This window comes from Triticum aestivum, chromosome 3D (assembly GCF_018294505.1).
Source record: "Triticum aestivum cultivar Chinese Spring chromosome 3D, IWGSC CS RefSeq v2.1, whole genome shotgun sequence".
NCBI lineage: Eukaryota > Viridiplantae > Streptophyta > Magnoliopsida > Poales > Poaceae > Triticum > Triticum aestivum.
Window position 1 is genome coordinate 463,991,530 of NC_057802.1, and position 26,111 is coordinate 464,017,640.

A 26,111-nucleotide genomic window follows, 5' to 3' on the forward strand; every position below is an offset into this window, starting at 1 on the left:
ACAAACATTACATCCATTTCAAATAAGACAATTAAAGAAAACAAAGAACCAGATATTCCAATAAAAGGGGTGATACCCATAATCTTTTGGGAACCTTGTAACCGTTTCAGGCCCATGTCTAGGTTAAAACTAAAATGGAACATGCACCTTGCAATAAAAAAATCAACTGGATTAATTCAATAAAATTTAACAACATGTTTCTGATGCCTGCCTCAAGTTTGTGAAGAAATACATTTTCTGCCTAGTTGACGAATTAAACCAACAATGCTAATAAATATCCCCAAAAGGGCAATTGGTACATCCACTCAATCGCATGGTCATGAGATCGAGAGATACCCTAGATGATTTGGACAAGGTTCTTGTCGAGCATATCAACATTCATGTGGCTTGTTCAGTGGCCTTCACCAAAGAAGTCATAGAACGATCTCGAGCCATCTCCGCTGGGGATCTCGGAGCTCTCAGCCTCCAAAGAGAACGACCTTGATGTGGATGGCCTTGGGGAGCCGGCGCTCTCAGTGTGGAGGGTCCTCTCGCGATTTCCAAAGGTGGGGTATTGCGGGAACAGATTCAGAAGCACGGGACGACGGGAGTAGGCGTCAGGAGCCTCGTAGCTGCCGTCGGTCGAAGGGAACTGGAATGGACGCGGTTGTTGAGTGTTGGAGTTCTTTGAAGTTGCTGTCTGGAAGTACATGGCGGCTTGTGCCTGTGCCTGGATGTTGCCATGCGCCATCGTCTCTAAATTTGGGTGCATTAGCGACGGCTGCATCTGCGAGTAGTAGGCTGCATTCACCGAGGCTTGTGCCGCTGGCCCTGTCATGTAACATGGCTGCTGCATGTACATCCCTGCCAGAAAAAGAAACATGGATCCAATGGAAAACATATTAGTACAACCATAACTTTAGGGCATATTTTGGATTAAGGGTATCCTTTGTGTGCTTTCCGGTAGTTTGCTCAAGGTTAGCCAAAATAACAGAAGCAGAATCACATAGAATTACGCTCAATGCAAACATAGCCATATCCAACACCTCCTCGATTTCTGTTGATAACGAACAAAGTTGACATCGATGAAACACAATGAAACGGGCGAATCAGAAGCAATATAGATTAATTCAATTCATTTTAATCAAGTTAAAAAATGGTAAACACACACTACTCGCTGCTGGATCGGCTGATACGTGTCATGCCATTTTGGGGCCCACAAAATTGCTTTCGTTTTCCTACATTATGGGATGGCAGCCCGAGGCATTTCTCAGAGGTCTGACCGCTTCGGAGTAGTTAGGAACAAGACAGTTAAGGCGTGTTCAGTGGCCGGAAACTCCTCAACTCTCTCGCTCGCTACTGGCGGCCAACTGCTCTGATATCATCAAGAGTTAAGGAAACAGTCTTGCTAAATCCAAGTCTCAGTCGATGCTATATTCGTGAGATCTTGTATTAAGATACGTGTACAATTTTTTCTTTTCAGATGTTTCTTTTTTTCTTTCTTACATGTGCATGCGCGCACATCGTGAGCAAGAGGAACAGCGCAAAACAGACCACATATGGTACAACTACCGTGCCATGCCGCTCGCTGATACGACGGCTATAGAAAGCTTTGACCACCGGACGCATGAAAGCCGCGGGGGCTGCAAACGGAAAGTCGTAGATGCATACCCTTTCCAACAAGGCAAAACCCCAAACGTAAAGCCAGCCAAGAAACGCACAGGCGCATTCGGAAGCTAATCAATCAAGACGTGCATGCCAATTGCCAAAAGCAGATTTAATTAAATGGCGTGCTGGGCGCAGAAATGGAGAGGGTTTATGCGCGGACGTACCTTCTCTGTTGCATGCAGGAGTGTTCGGCGCCGGCGGCGCCTGCAGCTGGACCGGGGAGAAGGGGTGGCCGGGGGTCCTGCGGAGCATCGGCAGCGGCTGGGGACGGCGGAGCTGCCTGGCGAAGTAGTCGGATCTCTGCTGCTGCTGCTGCTTCTGCTTCTGGCGCAGCCGGTTCTGGAACCAGTAGAAGACGTTCTTGCCCTCGATGGGGCCGTGCTCCTGCAGCCTCGCCGTCACCTGGTGTATCTCCTCGGCGGTGGGGGTGCGCATCCCCTGCCGGTACAGCCCCTCCAGCACCGCGATCTGCTCCCTGGTAGGGACCCAGCGCGCGTTCGCCAGCGCCGCCGAGTTGGGGGATATCGGCGGGGAGAGCGGCGCCGACGTAGGGGGAGGGGAAAGGGAGAGGCCGGTGGCGGCTTCATCGTGGTGCTCGACGCTCTCCATGGCTAGCTAGGGAGTAGGGGTTTTCTTTGCGCTTGGGTTTTGCGTCTGTGTGCGCTTGCCGTCGGGCGGGGTGTTGGGGGTATTTAAAGGCCCGTGGGAGGGTGAGGAGGACTAGGGGGAGAGGTTGTGCCGCTGTCGCCACACGGTCAAAAGCTGTGGCTGGGCCCATGGGGCGAGCATAGGCGCGGCAGCGTGGCGAGACTCGTGTGCCAGCTATTTGCCGTGTACCGCGCGTGTGATCACGATAAAACACTACGCATGTACTAACATACGGGCTGGTACCTATACCGAAATAACTTTATTCCAAGTATAGCATATAAACGCGCATTGTTATGCTTCCTCTGGATCTATTCGGCCATTTAGTAATTCACGCGGTCAATGGTTTTCATTTTTCTTCCCCAAAAGTGCAATCATATTTCTCGGTTCTCGGATCTAGATAGAAATACGCATGAGTTTGTGTGTTTCAGAAGAAAAAATGTAAGTAAAAAATAAAGATATTAGTTGTTACCCATGTTCTGGTCGATCACATGCATACACAGTTGTATGTACATCAGGGTACACCATACCGGCGGTGTTCTCCGATGCCATTTGACTGAAAAATAACTTCGTCACAAGTGTAGCATGTAAACGTCGTATGGCCAGTTGTGTTCCCTCTAGATCTATTAGTTCAGACACTCTAGGAAATCACTCGGTTAAGCAGTTTCTGTTTTCATTTTCTCCCCAAAAAACACAAGATGCTTCTCGTTTATTGTATATGTGAAATACACATGAGTTTGTTTGTGTGTTTCACAAAAATAAATAAAAAAAACCCAAATTAGTAGCTGGTACCTATACCGACCCCGTGCAGACACAGTTGTATGTAGACTACAATACACCGACGATGTTTCTGGTACCGTATGACTCGACAATAACTTGGTTCCAAGTATAGCATCTAAACAATGCACGGCCAGCTGTGCTCTTTATCGATCCATTGACAGCTCAAGCGGTTTCTGTTTCTTGCTAAAAACAAAATCAAATTAATCGCATTCCTTTTTCTTCAGAAATAAAACCTTACCATTGTTACCATGTCCATTTTCAAAAGCTAAACATAAACTGCATTAACAACGAATCCTGGGTATATGGGCTAGGCCCATTAAATAAATCATATAACCTCTAAATGAAATCATAGAGACCCAATTGGCCCATTCATGGGTGACATGAGGTGTGTTTAGTCCCACACCCTTAGTGGAGGGTGGGTTAGACCAATATATAAGGTTTCATCTTCTATACATCACTAGAAACTTGAGAAGGGGGCACATACACACGCTCCACCTCTGACGTTTGGCTTGCCTCATGCAAACATGTGTGTCATGTTTCGTGAACGAGTCTAGCCATGCCAGGACCTATGGACGTTTATCCTTTTTAACATGATAAAAGTTGGAATGGACGAAACTTAGTGATCATCGTCTAAAGTCTATATTAAGATTGTCAGGGTCCTAGACAAATACACACCACACATAATTGCCTGTTACATTCTAGAGCTTGCATTGCCTCTAGATCATTCACATCCCGCTTCTCGACATGCACAATGAGAAAGAGCAGACCTCCGGAACCGTCTCCCTCGAGAGCATCCATGGGAGAGAGACGGTAACGTCTTGTGGGGGGTGTTCATGTGGTTGTGCAATGACACTTCTTCATCATATGTTTCATATGTATTCGTATCCCTACTGCTAGGGGTTGCTTCTAGTGTCTTACTGATGGCAATATAGATGGACGTGCTATATTTTCCTTATCCAATTTGCATGCCCAGTTTGTACACACTACTAACGGTCCAATTATCAAGTCTAGTATGTTCGCTGTGTTTTATCTGATGCTTTTATTGATTAAAATTAATAGAAATTGCTCTTATATTCCAAGAAATGCTATTTGTGCCGGAATATCAATGAAACTATGTCCTTCCACGGGTTTTTATGCAATGTCATATGTGAAAGTGCAACTAATCCCCGAGTGGTTTTGATAATTAATAACACCATATAAGTCATTCATCTAATGCTCATTGAGAATAGATTTCAGAGAAGATCAATGATTGTCATGGCAAGGACTAGTAATTGTGAATCCCTCAAAATGCTAAGGACAAGAATCGGAAAAGCTCCAAAACTCTTCATTTTTGGTTAAGTGATCCAAGATCATGTTGAGTCCATAGGAAAGCCAATACTATTAAAAGGGGGTGAGGTTTTGATCATGACTCAATTGCTCAAGTGCTTAGTGATTGCTCCAAAAATCCTTAAACACTTCTCCACATCATATCTGTCCAAAACCCTAAAGTCTCATCTCGGTCCCACCAAAATTTCCTATCCCGGACTCATCGATCACCCACACTGCCTAAGCCAAAACCTAGCATTTCGGTTCTACCGATACGGATCTCGGTCTCACCGAGATGGCGTGACCAAGTTTCTGTGATGAAGTTGCTTCATTTCGGAATTACCGAAATGAAACGATCGGAACTACCGAAACGAGGTCTTGCCCTAGCCATTGCACTTCGGTCGCTTCGAGATATTCTGCTTCGGTCTCACCGAGACTTCCAACATTCGAATGTTTTGCACTAGTTGGTCTCATTGAGATTTTGGTCTGGTGTCATTGAGTTGGGACAAAGGCTTGTAATAGTTGGATTTTTGGGTGAAGGCTATATATACCCTTCAACCCCCATTTACTCTCTAAGAGAGCCATCAGAACGAAATACTACTTCCACTACTCATTTTCTGAGAGAGAACCACCTACTCATGTGTTGAGATCAAGATATTCCAATCCTACTATTTGAACCTTGATTTCTAGCCTTTCTCAAGTTGCTTTCCATTCAATCACCTCTCCTACCAAAGCCAAATCTGTTTGAGAGTGATTGAGTGTTGGGGAGACCATCATTTGAAGCACAAGAGCAAGGAGTTCACCATCAATAACACCATCTATTACCTTTTGGAGAGTGGTGTCTCCTAGATTGGTTAGGTGTCACTTGGGAGCCTCCAAGAGATTATGGAGTTGAACCAAGGAGTTTGTGAGGGCAAGGAGATCGCCTACTTCATGAAGATCTACCCTAGTGAGGCTAGTCCTTCGTGGGCGTAAGACATTATGGGATAGACAAGGTTGCTTCTTTGTGGACACTTCATGGGTGGAGCCCTCCGTGGACTCGCGCAACTATTACCCCCCGTGGGTTGAAGTCTCCATCAACATGGATGTACGATAGCACCACCTATCTGAACCACATCAAGAATCATCGTATCTTCATTGAGTTTTATTTCTCCGATCCCTCCTTTACGTTCATATGCAAAGTCTTCCCTTTCCGCTGCTCAACTCTTAGACTTGCATGTGTATGGTGTACTTGAATTGGTAGAATTGCTAAAACTTGCTTACAACTAAAATTGGGAAAAGGATCAGTTTTTATTTGGTCAAGTAGTCTAATCACCCCAACTCTAGACAAACTTCGATCCTACAAGTGGTATCAGAGCTTTGGTCTCCATTGCATTGGTTTCACAATCTATGAGAGTATGTCGTCTAGTAAGGGTAACTATCACTGTAAGGTCCATATTTCGATGGTACAAACTTTGCTAGTTGAAAACATAAGATGAAAAATGCATATTCTTAGTCATAAACCCGCTGTTTGGGTTGTTGTTCGTGTTGGCTTGCAAGGTGAATTCTTTGAGGATGATAAAGAACCAGATCGTGAAGCAACCGCAAAAGAATTGAAGATGTTACAATACAACGCTCAAGGATGTGACATTCTCTTCAATGGTTTGTGCCCTAAGGAGTTCAACAAGATTAGCCACCTCGAGAATGCAAAGGAAATTTGGGATACTTTTGTTGATATACACGAGGGTATCGAGTCCGTTAAGGAACCAAGTTGGATGTATTTCAAAGTTAACTTGACAAGTTCAATATGAAGGATGGTGAAGGAGTCGCCAAAATGTACTCTATGCTTGCTCTCATCACAAATGAGATTGCCGGCTTAGGAAGTCAAGATATGACCAACAACTTCATCATCAAGAGGATCCTTAGAGCCTTGTGATGGTGTCCTGGACTAGGGGTATCAACTTAGTTGACCCATAGTCCATGGGCCAAGCTTATGACCCACCGTTCTCATAAAGGAAGGACTCCGGTAGCTTGGCACTCTGGTGTAATCAAGGGGGACTTTGCCGAAGACTTGTTGTGTACTCCAAGTATTACTTCGGCTACCGATATGTACCCTTAGGAAGCAACCGACCATGTGTAACCGTAGATACCCTCGGTGCCTATATAAACTGGAGGGTTTAGCGCGTAGGAGGGCATGCATTCATCATCATCATTAGCCTTAGGGTTTAGTCCACAACTTATAGTCTCTAGGTATATCAACTCTGAACTTTGATACACCTACAATATAAGCAACAGCAAGACGTAGGGTTTTACCTTCTCAAAAGGGCCCGAACCCGGGTAAACGTTGTGTCTTCTGTTGCCTGTTACCCATCGATCCGATCTCATAGCTCGGCCCCCCTACCCGAGATCTGGCAGTTTTGACACCGACACTGGTGCTTTCATTGAGAGATCGATGTTCGATCACTTTGTAACGATGGCTTCACACTCCTTTGATGAGCTCGGCCCCTCGGAGCCACCTGCGCGTCGACAATCCCCTCTGACGGGTCGCCTGAGGGCTTGATAGATCTCAAACCGCACTCCCCCTCGAGGTGTTGGGGTTCGATCGGGAACTCTATCTGGAGCTTCACACTCCTTTGACGAGTTCGGCCCACGAAATCCGATTTGAGGAAGCCTCGGATCTAGGCTCCCGTCTGAGGGACGAGCGTGAAATCAATCAACTAGAAGAGGAGGGAGCATCGGATGTTAAGCCGAGCTCGGACACCTGCTTTTGCAAACATGGGGGAACCTCAGATTCTCCCTTGACCGGGTTGATTTTTTTATCCCACCCACCCCCACGTCGAGTATTGCCCAAGTAATTCAGGGCCTCCCGATGTCTGGGACCTAATGTATGTAAAACAACAAGCCGACGACACATTCCGATAATTCTGGTCGAGATTCTTGTTGGTCAAGAACAAAATAAATTGTCCGCGCATGTGATCATGATAAGACACTAGACATGTAGTAACATACAGGCTGGTACCTATACCGGAAATAACTTTGTACCAAGTATAGCATGTAACGCGCATGGCGAGTTATGCTTCCTCTGGATCTATTCGGCCATTTAGTAATTCACGCGGTCAACGGTTTTCATTTTTTTCTCCCCTGAAATCGCAATCATATTTCTCAGTTGTTGGATCTAGATAGAAATACACATGAGTTTTGTGTTTCAGGAGAACAAATGTAAATGAAAAATGAACATATTAGTTGTTACCCGTGTCTTGGTCGATCACGTGCATACACAGTTGTATGTACACCAGGATACACCATACCGGCAGCGTTCTTGGTTATGGAGGACTAAGGAAATGTTTCTCGGTTATGGAGGTGATAAAGGGTTCGTCATAAAAGGTTACGTAGATGCAAACTTTAACACTGATCCGGATGACTCCGAGTCTCAATCTGGATTCGTATTGAACGCGGGAACAATTAGCTAGAGTAGCTCTATGCAGAGCATTGTAGAGATAGACATTTGCAAAGTACACACAGATCTGAATGTTGCGGACCCATTGACTAAAACCTCTCTCACACGTAAAACATGATCACACTCTAGTAAAATCTTTGGGTGTTAATCACATGGCGATGTGAACTAGATTATTGACTCTAGTAAACTCTTTGGGTGTCAGTCACATGGCGATGTGAACTATGGGTGTTAATCACATAACAATGTGAACTAGATTATTGACTCTAGTGCAAGTGGGAGACTGATGGAAATATGCCCTAGTGGCAATAATAAAATGGTTACTATTATATTTCCTTAATAATGAACAAGGTTTATTATTCATGCTAGAATTGTATTGACCAAAAACTTAAATACATGTATGGATACATAAACAAATACCGTGTCCCTAGTGAGCCTCTACTAGACCAGCTCATTGATCAAAGATAGTTAAGATTTCCTAACCATAGACATGAGTTGTCATTCGATAACAGGATCGCATCATTAGGAGAATGATGTGATGGACAAGACCCATCCATTAGTTTAGCATATGATCGTTCAGTTTATTGCTACTACTTTCTTAATGTCAAATACATGTTCCTTCGACCATGAGATCATGCAACTCCCGGATATCGGAGGAATACCTTGTGTTATATCAAATGTCACAACGTAACTGGGTGATCATCAAGATGCTCTACAGGTATCTCCGAAGGTGTCTCTTTAGTTAGCATGAATCGAGATTTGGATTTGTCACTCCGTGTATCGGAGAGGTATCTCTGGGCCCTCTCGGTAATACACATCACAAGAAGCTTGCAAGCAAAGTGACTAAGGAGTTAGTTACGAGATGATGTATTACGGAACGAGTAAAGAGACTTGCCGGTAATGAGATTGAACTAGGTATCAAGATACCGAAGACCGAATCTCAGGCAAGTAACTGTTGGGAATCGTAGCATAATTTTAAAATTTTCCTACGCTCACCAAGATGCATCTATGGAGTATACTAGCAACGAGGGGAAAGGAGTGCATCTACATACCCTTGTAGATTGCGAGCGGAAGCGTTCCAATGAACGTGGATGACGGAGTCGTACTCGCCGTGATCCAAATCACCGATGACCGAGTGCCGAACGGACGGCACCTCCGCGTTCAACACACGTACGGTGCAGCGACGTCTCCTCCTTCTTGATCCAGCAAGGGGGAAGGAGAGGTTGATGGAGATCCAACAGCACGACGCGCGTGGTGGTGGATGTAGCGGTTCTCCGGCAGGGCTTCGCCGAGCTTCTGCGAGAGAGAGAGAGAGGTGTTGCAGGGGAGGAGGGAGGCGCCCAAGGCTGTAGCATGCTGCCCTCCCTCCCCCCTTTTATATAGGCCCCTGGGGGGGGGGGGGGCGCCGGCCCAGGGAGATGGGATCTCCAAGGGGGGGCGGCGGCCAAAGGGGGGAAGGGGTTGCCTTGCCCCCCCAAGGCAAGGGGGAAGCTCCCCCTTAGGGTTCCCAACCCTAGGCGCATGGGGGGAGGCCCAAGGGGGGTGCCCCAGCCCACTAAGGGCTGGTTCCCTTCCACTTTCAGCCCACGGGGCCCTCCGGGATAGGTGGCCCCACCCGGTGGACCCCCGGGACCCTTCCGGTGGTCCCGGTACAATACCGGTAACCCCCGAAACTTTCCCGGTGGCCGAAACTTGACTTCCTATATATAATTCTTCACCTCCGGACCATTCCAGAACCTCTCGTGACGTCCGGGATCTCATCCGGGACTCCGAACAACTTTCGGGTTTCCGCATACATATATCTCTACAACCCTAGCGTCACCGAACCTTAAGTGTGTAGACCCTACGGGTTCGGGAGACATGCAGACATGACCGAGACGCCTCTCCGGTCAATAACCAACAGCGGGATCTGGATACCCATGTTGGCTCCCACATGTTCCACGATGATCTCATCGGATGAACCACGATGTCGAGGATTCAATCAATCCCGTATACAATTCCCTTTGTCAATCGGTATGTTACTTGCCCGAGATTCGATCGTCGGTATCCCAATACCTTGTTCAATCTCGTTACCGGCAAGTCTCTTTACTCGTACCGCAATGCATGATCCCGTGACTAACGCCTTAGCCACATAGAGCTCATTATGATGATGCATTACCGAGTGGGCCCAGAGATACCTCTCCGTCACACGGAGTGACAAATCCCAGTCTCGATCCGTGCCAACCCAACAGACACTTTCGGAGATACCCGTAGTGCACCTTTATAGTCACCCAGTTACGTTGTGACGTTTGGCACACCCAAAGCACTCCTACGGTATCCGGGAGTTACACGATCTCATGGTCTAAGGAAAAGATACTTGACATTGGAAAAGCTCTAGCAAACGAAACTACACGATCTTTTATGCTATGCTTAGGATTGGGTCTTGTCCATCACATCATTCTCCTAATGATGTGATCCCATTATCAACGACATCCAATGTCCATAGTCAGGAAACCATGACTATCTGTTGATCAACGAGCTAGTCAACTAGAGGCTTACTAGGGACACGTTGTGGTCTATGTATTCACACATGTATTATGATTTCCAGACAATACAATTATAGCATGAATAATAGACAATTATCATGAACAAAGAAATATAATAATAACCTTTTATTATTGCCTCTAGGGCATATTTCCAACAGTCTCCCACTTGCACTAGAGTCAATAATCTAGTTACATTGTGATGAATCGAACACCCATTGCGTCCTGGTGTTGATCATGTTTTGCCCTAGGGAGAGGTTTAGTCAACGGATCTGCTACATTCAGGTCCGTATGTACTTTACAAATATCTATGTCTCCATTTTGAACACTTTCACGAATGGAGTTGAAGCGACGCTTGATATGCCTGGTCTTCCTGTGAAACCTGGGCTCCTTCGCAAGGGCAATAGCTCCAGTGTTGTCACAGAAGAGAGTCATCGGGCCCGATGCATTGGGAATCACCCCTAGGTCGGTAATGAACTCCTTCATCCAGACTGCTTCCTGTGCTGCCTCCGAGGCTGCCATGTACTTCGCTTCACATGTAGATCCCGCCACGACGCTTTGCTTGCAACTGCACCAGCTTACTGCTCCTCCATTCAAAATATACACGTATCCGGTCTGTGACTTCGAGTCATCCAGATCTGTGTCGAAGCTAGCGTCGACGTAACCCTTTACGACGAGCTCTTCGTCACCTCCATAAACGAGAAACATATCCTTAGTCCTCTTCAGGTACTTCAGGATATTCTTGACCGCTGTCCAGTGTTCCATGCCGGGATTACTTTGGTACCTTCCTACCAAACTTACGGCAAGGTTTACATCAGGTCTGGTACACAGCATGGCATACATAATAGACCCTATGGCCGAGGCATAGGGGATGACACTCATCTTTTCTATATCTTCTGCCGTGGTCGGGCATTGAGCCTTGCTCAATTGCACACCTTGCAATACAGGCAAGAACCCCTTCTTGGACTGATCCATACTGAACTTCTTCAATATCTTGTCAAGGTATGTACTCTGTGAAAGACCAATGAGGCGTCTTGATCTATCTCTATAGATCTTGATGCCTAATATATAAGCAGCTTCTCCAAGGTCCTTCATTGAAAAACACTTATTCAAATAGGCCTTTATACTTTCCAAGAATTCTATATCATTTCCCATCAATAGTATGTCATCCACATATAATATGAGAAATGCTACAGAGCTCCCACTCACTTTCTTGTAAACACAGGCTTCTCCATAAGTCTGTGTAAACCCAAACGCTTTGATCATCTCATCAAAGCGAATGTTCCAACTCCGAGATGCTTGCACCAGCCCATAGATTGAGCGCTGGAGCTTGCATACTTTGTTAGCATTCTTAGGATCGACAAAACCTTCCGGCTGCATCATATACAACTCTTCCTTAAGGAAGCCGTTAAGGAATGCCGTTTTGACGTCCATCTGCCATATCTCATAATCATAGTATGCGGCAATTGCTAACATGATTCGGACGGACTTCAGCTTCGCTACGGGTGAGAAAGTCTCATCGTAGTCAACCCCTTGAACTTGTCGATAACCCTTAGCGACAAGTCAAGCTTTGTAGATGGTCACATTACCATCTGCGTCCATCTTCTTCTTAAAGATCCATTTGTTTTCTATGGCTCGCCGCTCATCGGGCAAGTCAGTCAAAGTCCATACTTTGTTTTCATACATGGATTCTATCTCGGATTTCATGGCTTCTAGCCATTTGTCGGAATCCGGGCCCGCCATCGCTTCTTCATAGTTCGAAGGTTCATCGTTGTCTAACAACATGATTTCCAGGACAGGGTTGCCGTACCACTCTGGTGCGGAACGTGTCCTTGTGGACCTACGAAGTTCAGTAACTTGATCCGAAGCTTCATGATCATCATCATTAACTTCCTCCCCAGTCGGTGTAGGCACCACAGGAACATTTTCCCGCGCTGCGCTACTTTCCGGTTCGGAAGGGGTGACTATCACCTCATCAAGTTCCACTTTCCTCCCACTCAATTCTTTCGAGAGAAACTCCTTCTCTAGAAAGGACCCGTTCTTGGCAACGAAGATCTTGCCTTCGGATCTGAGGTAGAAGGTATACCCAATAGTTTACTTAGGGTATCCTATGAAGACGCATTTTTCCGACTTGGGTTCGAGCTTTTTAGGTTGAAGTTTCTTGACATAAGCATCGCATCCCCAAACTTTTAGAAACGACAGCTTAGGTTTCTTCCCAAACCATAATCCATACGGTGTCGTCTCAACGGATTTCGACGGAGCCCTATTTAAAGTGAATGCGGCAGTCTCTAAAGCATAGCCCCAAAATGAGAGCGGTAAATCGGTAAGAGACATCATAGATCGCACCATATCCAATAGAGTGCGATTACGACGTTCAGACACACCATTTCTCTGAGGTGTTCCAGGCGGCGTGAGTTTTGAAACTATTCCACATTTCCTTAAGTGTGTACCAAATTCGTGACTTAAATATTCTCCACCACGATCTGATCGTAAGAATTTTATTTTCCTGTCACGTTGATTCTCAACTTCACTCTGAAATTCCTTGAGCTTTTCAAAGGTTTCAGACTTGTGTTTCATTAGGTAGACATACCCATATCTACTTAAGTCATCAGTGAGAGTGAGAACATAACGATATCCTCCGCGAGCCTCAACACTCATTGGACCGCACACATCGGTATGTATGATTTCCAATAAGTTGGTTGCTCGCTCCATTGTTCCGGAGAACGGAGTCTTGGTCATCTTACCCATGAGGCATGGTTCACACGTGTCAAATGATTCGTAATCAAGAGACTCCAAAAGTCCATCTGCATGGAGCTTCTTCATGCGCTTGACACCAATGTGACCAAGGCGGCAGTGCCACAAGTATGTGGGACTATCGTTATCAACTTTACATCTTTTGGTATTCACACTATGAACATGTGTAACATCACATTCGAGATTCATCAAAAATAAACCATTGACCAGCGGGGCATGACCATAAAACATATCTCTCAAATAAATAGAACAACCATTATTCTCGGATTTAAATGAGTAGCCATCTCGAATTAAACGAGATCCAGATACAATGTTCATGCTCAAAGCTGGCACTAAATAACAATTATTGAGGTTTAAAACTAATCCCGTGGGCAGATGCAGAGGTAGCGTGCCGACGGCGATCACATCGACCTTGGAACCATTCCCGACGCGCATCGTCACCTCGTCCTTCGCCAGTCTCCGTTTATTCCGTAGTTCCTGTTTTGAGTTACAAATATGAGCAACCGCACCGGTATCAAATACCCAGGAGCTACTACGAGTACTGGTAAGGTACACATCAATAACTTGTATATCACATATACCTTTGGTGTTGCCGGCCTTCTTCTTGTCCGCTAAGTATTTGGGGCAGTTCCGCTTCCAGTGACCACTTCCCTTGCAATAAAAGCACTCAGTCTCGGGCTTGGGTCCATTCTTTGACTTCTTCCCGGTAACTGGTTTACCGGGCGCGGCAACTCCCTTGCCGTCCTTCTTGAAGTTCTGCTTACCCTTGCCCTTCTTGAACTTAGTGGTTTTACTCACCATCAACACTTGATGTTCTTTTCTGATCTCCCCTTCCGCTGATTTCAGCATTGAATATACCTCAGGAATGGTGTTTTCCATCCCCTGCATATTGTAGTTCATCACAAAGCTCTTGTAGCTTGGTGGAAGCGACTGGAGGATTCTGTCAATAACCGCGTCATCCGGGAGATTAACTCCCAGCTGAGACAAGCGGTTGTGCAACCCAGACATTCTGAGTATGTGCTCACTAACAGAACTGTTCTCCTCCATTTTACAGCTGAAGAACTTGTCGGAGACATCATATCTCTCGACCCGGGCATGAGCTTGGAAAACTAATTTTAGCTCCTCGAACATCTCATATGCTCCATGTTTCTCAAAACGCTTTTGAAGACCCGGTTCTAGGCTGTAAAGCATGCCGCACTGAACGAGGGAGTAATCATCAGCACGCTGCTGCCAAGCGTTCATAATGTCTTGGTTCTGTGGGATTGGTGCATCACCTAGCGGTGCTTCTAAGACATAATCTTTCTTGGCTACTATGAGGATGAGCCTCAGGTTCCGGACCCAGTCCGTATAGTTGCTGCCATCATCTTTCAGCTTGGTTTTCTCTAGGAACGCGTTGAAATTGAGGACAACGTTGGCCATTTGATCTACAAGACATAGTGTAAAGATTTAAGACTAAGTTCATGATAATTAAGTTCATCTAATCAAATTATTTAATGAACTCCCACTCAGATAGACATCCCTCTCGTCATCTAAGTGAAACATGATCCGAGTTTAACTAGGCCGTGTCCGATCATCACGTGAGACGGACTAGTCAAAATCGGTGAACATCTCCATGTTGATCGTATCTTCTATACGACTCATGCTCGACCTTTCGGTCCTCCGTGTTCTGAGGCCATGTCTGCACATGCTAGGCTCGTCAAGTCAACCTAAGTGTATTGCGTGTGTTCCGAGGCCATGTCTGTACATGCTAGGCTCGTCAACACCCGTTGTATTCGAACGTTAGAATCTATCACACCCGATCATCACGTGGTGCTTCGAAACAACGAACCTTCGCAACGGTGCACAGTTAGGGTGAACACTTTCTTGAAACTATTATAAGGGATCATCCTACTTGCTACCATCGTTCTAAGCAAATAAGATGCAAAAACATGATAAACATCACATGCAATCAAATAGTGACATGATATGGCCAATATCATCATGCTCCTTTGATCTCCATCTTCGGGGCACCATGATCATCTTCGTCACCGGCATGACACCATGATCTCCATCATCATGATCTCCATCATTGTGTCTTCATGAAGTCGTCACGCCAACGATTACTTCTACTTCTATGGCTAACGCGTTTAGCAACAAAGTAAAGTAATTTACATGGCGTTATTCAATGACACGCAGGTCATACAAAATAATAAAGACAACTCCTATGGCTCCTGCCGGTTGTCATACTCATCGACATGCAAGTCGTGATTCTTATTACAAGAATATGATCAATCTCATACATCACATATATCATTCATCACATCTTCTGGCCATATCACATCACATAGCACTTGCTGCAAAAACAAGTTAGACATCCTCTAATTGTTGTTGCAAGTTTTTTACGTGGTTTGTAGGTTTCTAGCAAGAACGTTTCTTACCTACGTATGACCACAACGTGATTTGCCAATTTCCATTTACCCTTCATAAGGACCCTTTTCATCGAATCCGTTCCGACTAAAGTAGGAGAGACAGACACCCGCTAGCCACCTTATGCATCTAGTGCATGTCAGTCGGTGGAACCTATCTCACGTAAGTGTACGTGTAAGGTCGGTCCGGGCCGCTTCATCCTACAATGCCGCCGAAACAAGAAAAGACTAGTAGCGACAAGAAGAATTGGCAAACTCAACGCCCACAACTGCTTTGTGTTCTACTCGTGCATAGTAACTACGCATAGACCTGGCTCTGATACCACTGTTGGGAATCGTAGCATAATTTTAAAATTTTCCTACGCTCACCAAGATGCATCTATGGAGTATACTAGCAACGAGGGGAAATGAGTGCATCTACATACCCTTGTAGATCGCGAGCGGAAGCATTCCAATGAACGTGGATGACGGAGTCGTACTCGCCGTGATCCAAATCACCGATGACCGAGTGCCGAACGGACGGCACCTCTGCGTTCAACACACGTACGGTGCAGCGACGTCTCCTCCTTCTTGATCCAGCAAGGGGGAAGGAGAGGTTGATGGAGATCCAATAGCACGACGGCGTGGTGGTGGATGTAGCGGTTCTCCGGCAGGGCTTCGCCGAGCTTCTGCGAGAGAGAGAGAGGTGTTGCAGGGGAGGAGGGAGGCGCCCAAGGCTGTAGCATGCTGCCCTCCCTCCCCCCTTTATATAGGCCCCTGGGGGGGGGGGCGCCGGCCCAGGGAGATGGGATCTCCAAGGGGGGGGCGGCGGCCAAAGGGGGGAAGGGGTTGCCTTGCCCCCCAAGGCAAGGGGGAAGCTCCCCCTAGGGTTCCCAACCCTAGGCGCATGGGGGGAGGCCCAAGGGGGGCGCCCTAGCCCACTAAGGGCTGGTTCCCTTCCACTTTCAGCCCACGGGGCCCTCCGGGATAGGTGGCCCCACCCGGTGGACCCCCGGGACCCTTCCGGTGGTCCCGGTACAATACCGGTAACCCCCGAAACTTTCCCGGTGGCCGAAACTTGACTTCCTATATATAATTCTTCACCTACGGACCATTCCAGAACCTCTCGTGACGTCCGGGATCTCATCCGGGACTCCGAACAACTTTCGGGTTTCCGCATACATATATCTCTACAACCTAGCGTCACCGAACCTTAAGTGTGTAGACCCTACGGGTTCGGGAGACATGCAGACATGACCGAGACGCCTCTCCGGTCAATAACCAACAGCGGGATCTGGATACCCATGTTGGCTCCCACATGTTCCACGATGATCTCATCGGATGAACCACGATGTCGAGGATTCAATCAATCCCGTATACAATTCCCTTTGTCAATCGGTATGTTACTTGCCCGAGATTCGATCGTCGGTATCCCAATACCTTGTTCAATCTCGTTACCGGCAAGTATCTTTACTCGTACCGCAATGCATGATCCCGTGACTAACGCCTTAGTCACATAGAGCTCATTATGATGATGCATTACCGAGTGGGCCCAGAGATACCTCTCCGTCACACGGAGTGACAAATCCCAGTCTCGATCCGTGCCAACCCAACAGACACTTTCGGAGATACCCATAGTGCACCTTTATAGTCACCCAATTACGTTGTGACGTTTGGCACACCCAAAGCACTCCTACGGTATCCGGGAGTTGCACGATCTCATGGTCTAAGGAAAAGATACTTGACATTGGAAAAGCTCTAGCAAACGAAACTACACGATCTTTTATGCTATGCTTAGGATTGGGTCTTGTCCATCACATCATTCTCCTAATGATGTGATCCCGTTATCAATGACATCCAATGTCCATAGTCAGGAAACCATGACTATCTGTTGATCAACGAGCTAGTCAACTAGAGGCTTACTAGGGACACGTTGTGGTCTATGTATTCACACATGTATTACGATTTCCGGACAATACAATTATAGCATGAATAATAGACAATTATCATGAACAAAGAAATATAATAATAACCTTTTATTATTGCCTCTAGGGCATATTTCCAACAGTAACATACCGATAGACGATGGGAATTACATATGTTGTCATAAGGTTTGACCGATAAAGATCTTCATAGAATATGTAGGAACCAATATGGCATCCAGGTTCCGCTATTGGTTATTTATCGGAGAGGCGTCTCGGTCATGTCTACATCATTCTCGAAGCCATAGGGTCCGCACCCTTAACGTTCGTTGACGATATAGTATTATATGAGTTATGCGATTTGGGGACTGAATGTTGTCCGGAGTCCCAGATGAGATCACAGACCTAACAAGGTGCTCCGGAATGGTCCGAAGGTAAAACTGATATATATATATATATATATATATATATATATATATATATATATAGGACGATGCTATTTGGACACCAGAAAGGTTTAAGAGTGTACAAGGGGCTGGCGCGCCCCTTCCCTTGGCCGCCGGCCTTATGGATGGAAAGGGGGGAGGGCTAGCCCCTCCTTCCTTCCCTCCACCTAGGAGAAAGGGAAGGGGTGGGGGGTGCCACCTCCTCCTGCCTCCCCCCCGCAGGCATACAAGGAAGGGGTGGGGGGGGGGGGGCTAGATGGCAGAAGCCCAAGGGGGCCGGCCAGCCACCCTTGGGGCGCCTCCTGGCTGCCTCTCCTCCCCCATTATATATATATGAGGGAGGGGGCGCCGCACAACACCACGACAATCTCTTAGCCGTGTGCGGCACCCCTCTGCACAGTTTAGTCCTCCGTCCAGTTTCTTCGCAGTGCTCGGCGAAGCCCTGCGGGAACGACTTCACCATCACCGTCACCATACCGTCGTGCTGTCGGAACTCATCTAGTACTTCGCCCGTCTTGCTAGATCAAGAAGGTGAGGACGTCATCAAGTTGAACGTGTGCTGAACGAGGGGGTGTCGTACGTTCGGTACTTGATCGGTTGGATCGCAAAGAAGTTCAACTACATCAACCGCGTTAATAAACCTTTCGCTTTATGGTCCATGAGGGTACGTAGACATTCTCTCCCCTCTCGTTGCTATGCATGTCCATGGATAGATCTTGCATCTGCATAGAAGTTTTTTTGTTTTCCCTGCAACGTTCCCCAACATAAACGTCATATGGCGAGTTGTGCTCTCTCTAGATCTATTAATCTGGCAGTCTACACTAGGTCAAGCGGTTTCTGTTTTTATTTTATCCCCTAAAAGCACAAAAATGTTTCTCATTTCTTGTATCTATGAAATACGCATGAGTTTGTTTGTGTGTTTCATTAAAAAAAATGAAGAAAACCCAAATTAGTAGCTCGTAGGTATACTGACGCCATGCAGATATAGTTGTATGTAGACTACAATACACCGACAATGTTTCTGGTACCATATGACTCGACAATAACTTGGCTCCAAGTATAGCCTGTAAACGGTGCACGACCAGCTGCGCTCTTTATCGATCCATTGACAGCTCAACCGGTTTCTGTTTCTTGCCAAAAACAAAATCAAATTAATCACATTCCTTTTTGTTTTGAAATAAAACCTTACCATTGTTACCATGTCCATTTCCAAAAGCTTCACATAAATTGCATTAACAGCGAATCCTGGGTGGATGATTGAGAGATTTTGATAATGAGGACCCTGTAACATTAGAAAAAAGGAGTATAGAACTCCATCTTGAGGATGTAGAAAATTTGGCAATTATATGGGCTAGGCCCATTAAAAAATCATATAATTTCTAGCATAAATCATCGAGACCCAATTGTCCCATTCATGCATGGCACGAGGTGTGAAACTTTAGTCCCACACCCTTAGTGGAGAGTGAGTTAGACCAATATAAAAGGTTTCATCTTCTATACATCACTAGGAAGTCGAGAAAGGGGCACATGCACACGCTCTACCTCTGACGCTCGGCTTGCCTCGTGCAAGCATTGGCATCATGTTTCGTGAATGAGTCGAGCCATGCTGGGACCTATGCGTGTTTATCTTTTTTTAGCATGATAGAAGTTAGAATGGAGGAAACTAAGTTATCGTCATCTAAAGTTTATATTAAGATCGCCCCTATCCTAGACGAATACACCCACACAGAATAGCCCGTTACATTCCAGAGTTTGCACCGCCTCTAGATCATTCCCATCATGCTTCTCGACATGCACCATGAGAAAGAGCATACCTCCGGAATCGTCTACCTCAAGAGCATCCATGGGCGAGAGACGGTAATGTCTTTTGGGGGGGGGGTCACGTGGTGGTCCAATGGCGCTTCTTCATCATATGTTTCATATGTATTCGTATCCCTACTTCCAGGTGTTGCTTTTAGTGTCTTACTCATGGCAATAGAGATGGATATGCTATATTTTCCTTATCCACTGATTTGCATGCCCAGTTTGTCTAGCACTACTTATGGCCCAACTATCTAGTATGTTCGCCATGTTTTATCTAATGCTTTTCTGGATTAAAATTAATAGAAAATTTCTCTTATATTCCAAGAAATGCTAGTTCTGCGTGCAAATCGATGAAACTATGTCCTTCCACAGATTTTTGTGCAATGTTATATGCTATAAAATAAAATGTTGGTGCTAGGAGATACGATTGGAATGTGAGTGTTTGTTAGATCGCTCGAGAATAGTGACCTATGAATTTCACTAAAAGGAGTCTCGTGTTCTCCCAGCCTCCGTTGTTTGATCTGGATGGAATATGTGTGGGTTTGCATGTTCTACAAAAATAGAAGGAAAATTGTTGGTGCAATTTAGTGCCCCTTTAGTGTTTTGGATATTATTTGACAAAATGGTGACAGATTAATGTGTTTGCTAGTGCACAGAGAGATATGGTCCCTGCAGTATTGAGGAGTTTGCTATAAACTCGTCTGATGATTATCTGCGTAACAACAAAGAAGAATGCTAAAGCTATCGATGAGATTGCGTGTCGTTGACCCCTAAAAACATTGTTGAGTTGAAGCAATTGCTAAATGTGGTGTCCGAGAGAAAATGACTGCGGTAAAGAAGAACGAAGAGGAAGCGAAGAAGTAGTTTTTTCGTAGTTTCATTTTTTATTTGAGTCATAGGACCACCATGCTATAATACTATTAAGAGGGGTTCAAGTGTTTTGACTGTCTATGTTGATGCTTAACCGAATTATATCCCAATGAGCTAAGAGAAATATCTATGTGCAATGGGTTATTACTCGCAGGCCAGAGACGAAGTTCCTCTAGGCTTCGAGATAAATGCTCTAGCAATGGAGTCAACTTTATTTATTCCTGAAGCAAATTATCGTGTGCATTTGAAATCCGACTGTTGAAAACATGTCGATTGTCCATTGGCTGGGCCTTAGGCCCCGACTGATCATTTCACCCCCGGGATTGATCCGACTATAAATAGCCACCCCCACCAACCGTTGCTGGTTTCGCTGTTCTGTTTGATTTCGGATAAGTTTGTCTAAGCACCCCTCTCTGAAAGATTTGAGTGACTCCACTGAGAGAATACCCAGAGCCCAAAACTTAGAGAGTGGTTGAGCATCACATAGATCTAAGTTGAGATTGCTTTGAGCCTATTTCTATTGAGAGCTACTAACTCTCTACACGATTAGGCTTCTGTCTGAGTGACTAAGAGTTATTATGGTCACCGAAGACAAAGTCTGCTGAAGGTTTGGAGATTACTGAGAAGGATCTACAACGAGTAAAATGAACTAAAGTTCAAGGGACTTCATGTTGAGGAGAATAGGAGGGAGGGTGTTTGCTCCTATGTGCAATCACAAGTCCCTCCAACTAGATGTAGCTCTTCTACCAAAGATTGAACTCGCCAACCAAATATCTTATCGCCATCGCGCACCACTAGTTCTCTCTCTCTCTCTCTCTCTCTCTCTCTCTCTCTTACCGCATTACTTTTAGTAACTAGATGATGCCCTGCACGTTGTTGCGGGAATAATTTGCAACATTTTTTAGTGAGATTCACCACATGAAACATGCATATTTGGAGTAATAGTATAAGAGCTAAAACTGCTAATACATATTAGTTATTGTGTAGTTGTAAATTATTTATTAAATATAAATAACATAATGAAATGAAAATTCTCATGTATGTTTGCATGTTGAGGTGAGTCTTTTCGCATACATGTTGCATGATATTGCGGCATTCTTGCATGTTGAAAGAAATAGATTAGTGGGAGCGGGCCTTTCCCCATGCATGTTGTGTGATGAGGTGGCATGCCTGCATGTTGAGAGAAATAGGTTAGTGGGGGCTAGCTATTTAGATATAGAAGATTTACCTTCGGTAGAGTTATCTCTTGTGAGTTATCTACTAGTGTTATGTTTCTTCATTTACCTCATGATTCTCTATCATGCTAAACATGTTTAGCTTTGTGTTCTGCCTAGCTATGCTTAGAGAGGTGTTGCGAGTACGAGGAGATGTTAGACATTTCATGAGGTGTTTGCCGGAATGTTCGTTGTGTAATCTTAGTATGTGGTGTCTTGGATCAAAGGTCATTTTGGACCCGCTGACTATAACATTCGATGCCTTGATGCATTTCTTTTGTGTTCTTCCGCTATCTCAATGATGGTGGAATCCAATCCTATTTTTATGATCAGAAAGTAGATGTTCATAAACCCGATGCCTTTGGTTTGTCATGTCTTTCATTTTTCCTGCGGTGTGATTGTATTCATGGTGCTTTTGGAGCTCCTGTGGAGCGCTCCCATGCTTATTTTATTTGTCTCTTCTTTAAATGATAGCTATGGTGTTTGTCTCGTGGATGCGTTCCTAGTGGTTGCCGCGTTCTTTAATAGTCTTATCAGTACCTCTCGGGTAGTCCCAAGACTCATGGAGAAAAAGAACCCAAGTTTGCCGCAGGTCTCGGTGTTTGGCCCCTTTGCTTTTAATTTGCATCATATAATGAAGATGATTCCCAAAAAGAACTCCTTGAAAGGTTCATTTGGCATTTTGGTTTCATTTCTTGATGTTCCCATGCGTTGGGTGCTGGTTTGCCTCGTCGGGCACCCAATGGAGTGATGCTCGACTGAGCCTTGGATGACTGGTCATTCCTATGCCTTTTTGACGGTCGATTGGTGGAGCACATCATGAAAAAAAACGTATGCGTTGGAAACACCCGTAAGGCTTAGCTACTCACCATCGATGAATTTGGTCCCATCTTCTTGCGCAGAGGTAAGGCACTGACGAGATGGTGTACATCCAGCCTTGCATGCAAGATCGCCTATAGATTTTGTATTGTTTTACTTTGTTTGAGGTATCATCTAGCTTTGTTTGCCGCGGTTGGATTGATCTGTCTGCCCGGCCTTGGCACATTGTGGTCTGCTTGGAAGGCGTGTTTTGGCTGTCTTCCTGGCCTTTGCACGTCGTGGTCTACCCGAATGGTGTGTTTTGGCTATCTGCCCGACCATTACATGTTGCGGTCTGCCCGGATGGCGTGTTTTGGTTGTCTGCCCAGACTTTGCACATTGTTATCTACTCGACGTTTGGACGTTGCGCCTGGCTGGATGGCGTGTTTTGGAATCTCCGCTTGGCCTTAGTACGATGCTGCTGCATGTTCTCCTTGACCGGGCTCTCCCCTGGCCTGTGAATCATCTGGTCAGTTCACTTGGCTTCCTTCTACCCATGTACTTTTGGGTGGGGGTGCACGATTTAGATGGTTTAGGTAATTTTTTGTGGGGGGTGCGGTTCCCCTTTCTATCATTGCGGTCATTGGCTTGCTCTGACTTGCCAATGAATTACTTTATTTCTTCGTTTTTGTTTTTTCCTCGCAATTATGAGATGAGAAAAGGCCGAAGTATTAAAAAATGCTCATAGTACATTCACCTTCTCAAGAAAATGGTTTATGTACCGATAAATAAAGCTTCTGAGTATCGCGTAGAACCTTCTCACAGTATCAGCTATGGGAATGATCATCATCAAGGAAAATACAAACACATTATAACCATAATCATTTGCATGCAGCCGAGGGAAAAAACCTCCAAATAATTCGCTTAACTTCGAGCAGTTGGTCGCTTCTCTTCTTGGCTGCAATTGGTATTTACACCAAATGGCTGCTGTTGGTATCTTCAAATAGTTCACCTGACTTCCATTTTATGTTCCATGTGGTTCCCTTAACTTCTGGGCTACAGTTGGTCTCCACGCCAATTGGCACAAAAACTCATCTAGCTTAAGAAATGGTGAAACGACTTAGGAAAGTAGTAGAAATGGAGAGAAAATCATAATAGAGATCAAATCCCGGAGGGGCTTTCGCCCTCTGGGGCCATGGACAGAATGTACTAGAGGAGGAAACCTATCACCACCTATTGAGGAGGCCAAGGAAGAACAAGGAGGGTGGGCCCCTCTCCCCCTCTCTTCCAGCAACGCTGGAATGATGCTGGGGAAACCAAAATCACAGTCATCGTCCATCACCTCCATCAACTTCAACACCATCTCCATCGCCTTCCTCCCTCTCTATACCCATACACCTTTGTAATCCTCTGCTTAAACAAGGTGGTTCATGCTATTAATTAGTATCCAATGACCTATTGCAACTTTATTATGTCCGAGTAGATTCGTTTTGTCATGTTATTCATTGGCGATATATTATGACTGATTTGAGTTGTATGTTGATGTGTTGTTGTCCTTTGGTGCCCATCATATGAGCACACAGGTATGTGGGTCAAACATTAGGGTTAGTAGTATGTTGAGATAACTATGCAGAGACCAGACGGTGTGCCAAATATGATCAAGTTTGTGTGTATGTGGATCACACTTTAGGGTTAGTACTTAGTAGTATGTTGACATAACTATGGTTGGTTTTTACCCTAATGAATCTTTACTATTTGTGGACGCTTGATAGGGGTTTCAATCATACGTACATGTTATCAATGGATTTTGTTGTAAGTTAGCATAGGCCTCTCTCACATAAAACTACAATATATGATTATTCTAGCCAATTGCCTAGGGACAATTCTTCACCTCCTATCGCAGCTATTCCACACTCGCTATCTTTTACTTTTTGTTCCTTTGCATTACATCAACTAACCATTATTTCCAAGTTCGTCACTTTCTTGCCAACTATCCCTTTTATAACTGTCCAGGGTGTGCATTCGGTTTTTTCGGTTTGATTCGGTTTGGTTTATACGGTTTTTGGTTTATACGGTTTTATACTTTGGTTTATATGGTTTTATACATATATACGGTTCAGTTTTGGTAATAACCATTTATTTTCGGTACGGTTTCGGTAATAACCAAAATAACCAAAGTTTACGCGAATTTTTGAATGACACATGATATTTTGGTCAGATGATTCGGTCTATGTATGTAGGTTAGATGTTTCTGTGATGTATGAGAACTAAGAACTGTGTATGTAGATTAGATTATTAGAATTTAGATGGCAGAAGACATGATTTGGTCCATGGCATATGTATGTACGTACAGCCGGTGGTGCACTTGCGTAGTTTTTTTTCTTTGAGGGCAAGTACTAAGTACTACTAAGTAGCGTTGGTTTTAGTTCAAAAAAAGTAGCGTTAGTTTGGTTTTTTTATTTTAGACAAAAGTAGCGTTGGTTTGGTGGTACAGAAGCAGTACGAACAGCCTTTGTTTAGTAGAGCAAAGGAACGACCAACCACACCAAGTGCCCAGGTCAAACAATAGGCCCAACAGAATTGAACAAGCACCAGCGTGGGCTGGAATATTTGAGGCCCAAACACTAAAACAAGCACTGATGCAGTCGCTAGGAGAGAAGTAAGTGTGGTTTAGTCCCACATCGGCGAGCGGAGACAAGAAGTGGTGGGCGGAGAGCTATCAAGGGAAGGGCGGGTGAAGGGCTTCACTCATAGCGTTGGTTTATTTTCTGCACACCGAAGCTACTTTTGGTTTTATCGGTTTAACCAAAAACCGTTCGGTTTAAATCGAAAAAACCGAAGTTCAAATGGTTTCCAAATTTGGAAACTGAAACTGAAACCAAAACCTGAAAAAACTGAAGTTTCAGTTCGGGTTAGTTTTTTTCGGTTCGGTTTATGGTTCCAGTTCGGTTTTGCACAGGCTGAATAACTGTAAAAGAGTTTCACTTCTTATTTCTAGGTAAAGCAAACATTTGGTGTACATAGGGTTGTATCTATGGTTGATAGAACCTTAGAGAATACAAATAATACCTTTAACTTCTCATTGGGTTAAGGAGGTGTTGGAGGCCATGAATAATTCTGTTATACCAGAAGGTTGGAATGATACGGTAATAGTGTTAATTCCTAAGGTGCTTTTGTCCCGGGCCGATTAATAACTGATAATGTTTTGGTGGCTTATGAGAGTGTTCATAGAATAAAGAAGAAAAAAGGGAATCATGGTCTTTGCGCGGTGAAGCTAGATATGCACAAGGCTTATGACCGTGTGGAATGGTGTTTTCTTCAAGGTATCATGCTGAAGATGGGATTTGATGTGAGATGGGTACATCTAATAATGGCATGCGTTAAATCTGTGACTTATTCAGTGAGGTTTAATTCACTGGTAACAGAAAGATTTATTCCATCTCGAGGCCTACGATAGGGTGACCCACTTAGCCCATATCTATTCCTATTGGTGGCAGAGGGTTTATCTATCTTACTTTTGGATGCAGAAGAGAGAGGAATGCTAGAAGGGGTGAAGGTTTGCCGAGATGCACCCTCGGTTTCACATCT

At 45.0% G+C, this 26,111-nt stretch overlaps 1 protein-coding gene across 1 annotated transcript; it reads right to left on the bottom strand.

The window, feature by feature from the left end:
• Nucleotides 1-374: 374 nt before the first annotated feature.
• On the bottom strand, nt 375-2,256 carry LOC123074965 (WUSCHEL-related homeobox 5-like). The gene is made up of 2 exons (XM_044497679.1): nt 1,812-2,256; nt 375-843 (listed from the first exon to the last, which is right to left on the bottom strand). Exons 1-2 carry the CDS (start codon nt 2,254-2,256, stop codon nt 392-394), a joined length of 897 nt encoding a protein of 298 aa, XP_044353614.1. The 3' UTR covers nt 375-391.
• Between the last annotated feature and the right edge of the window lie 23,855 nt (nt 2,257-26,111).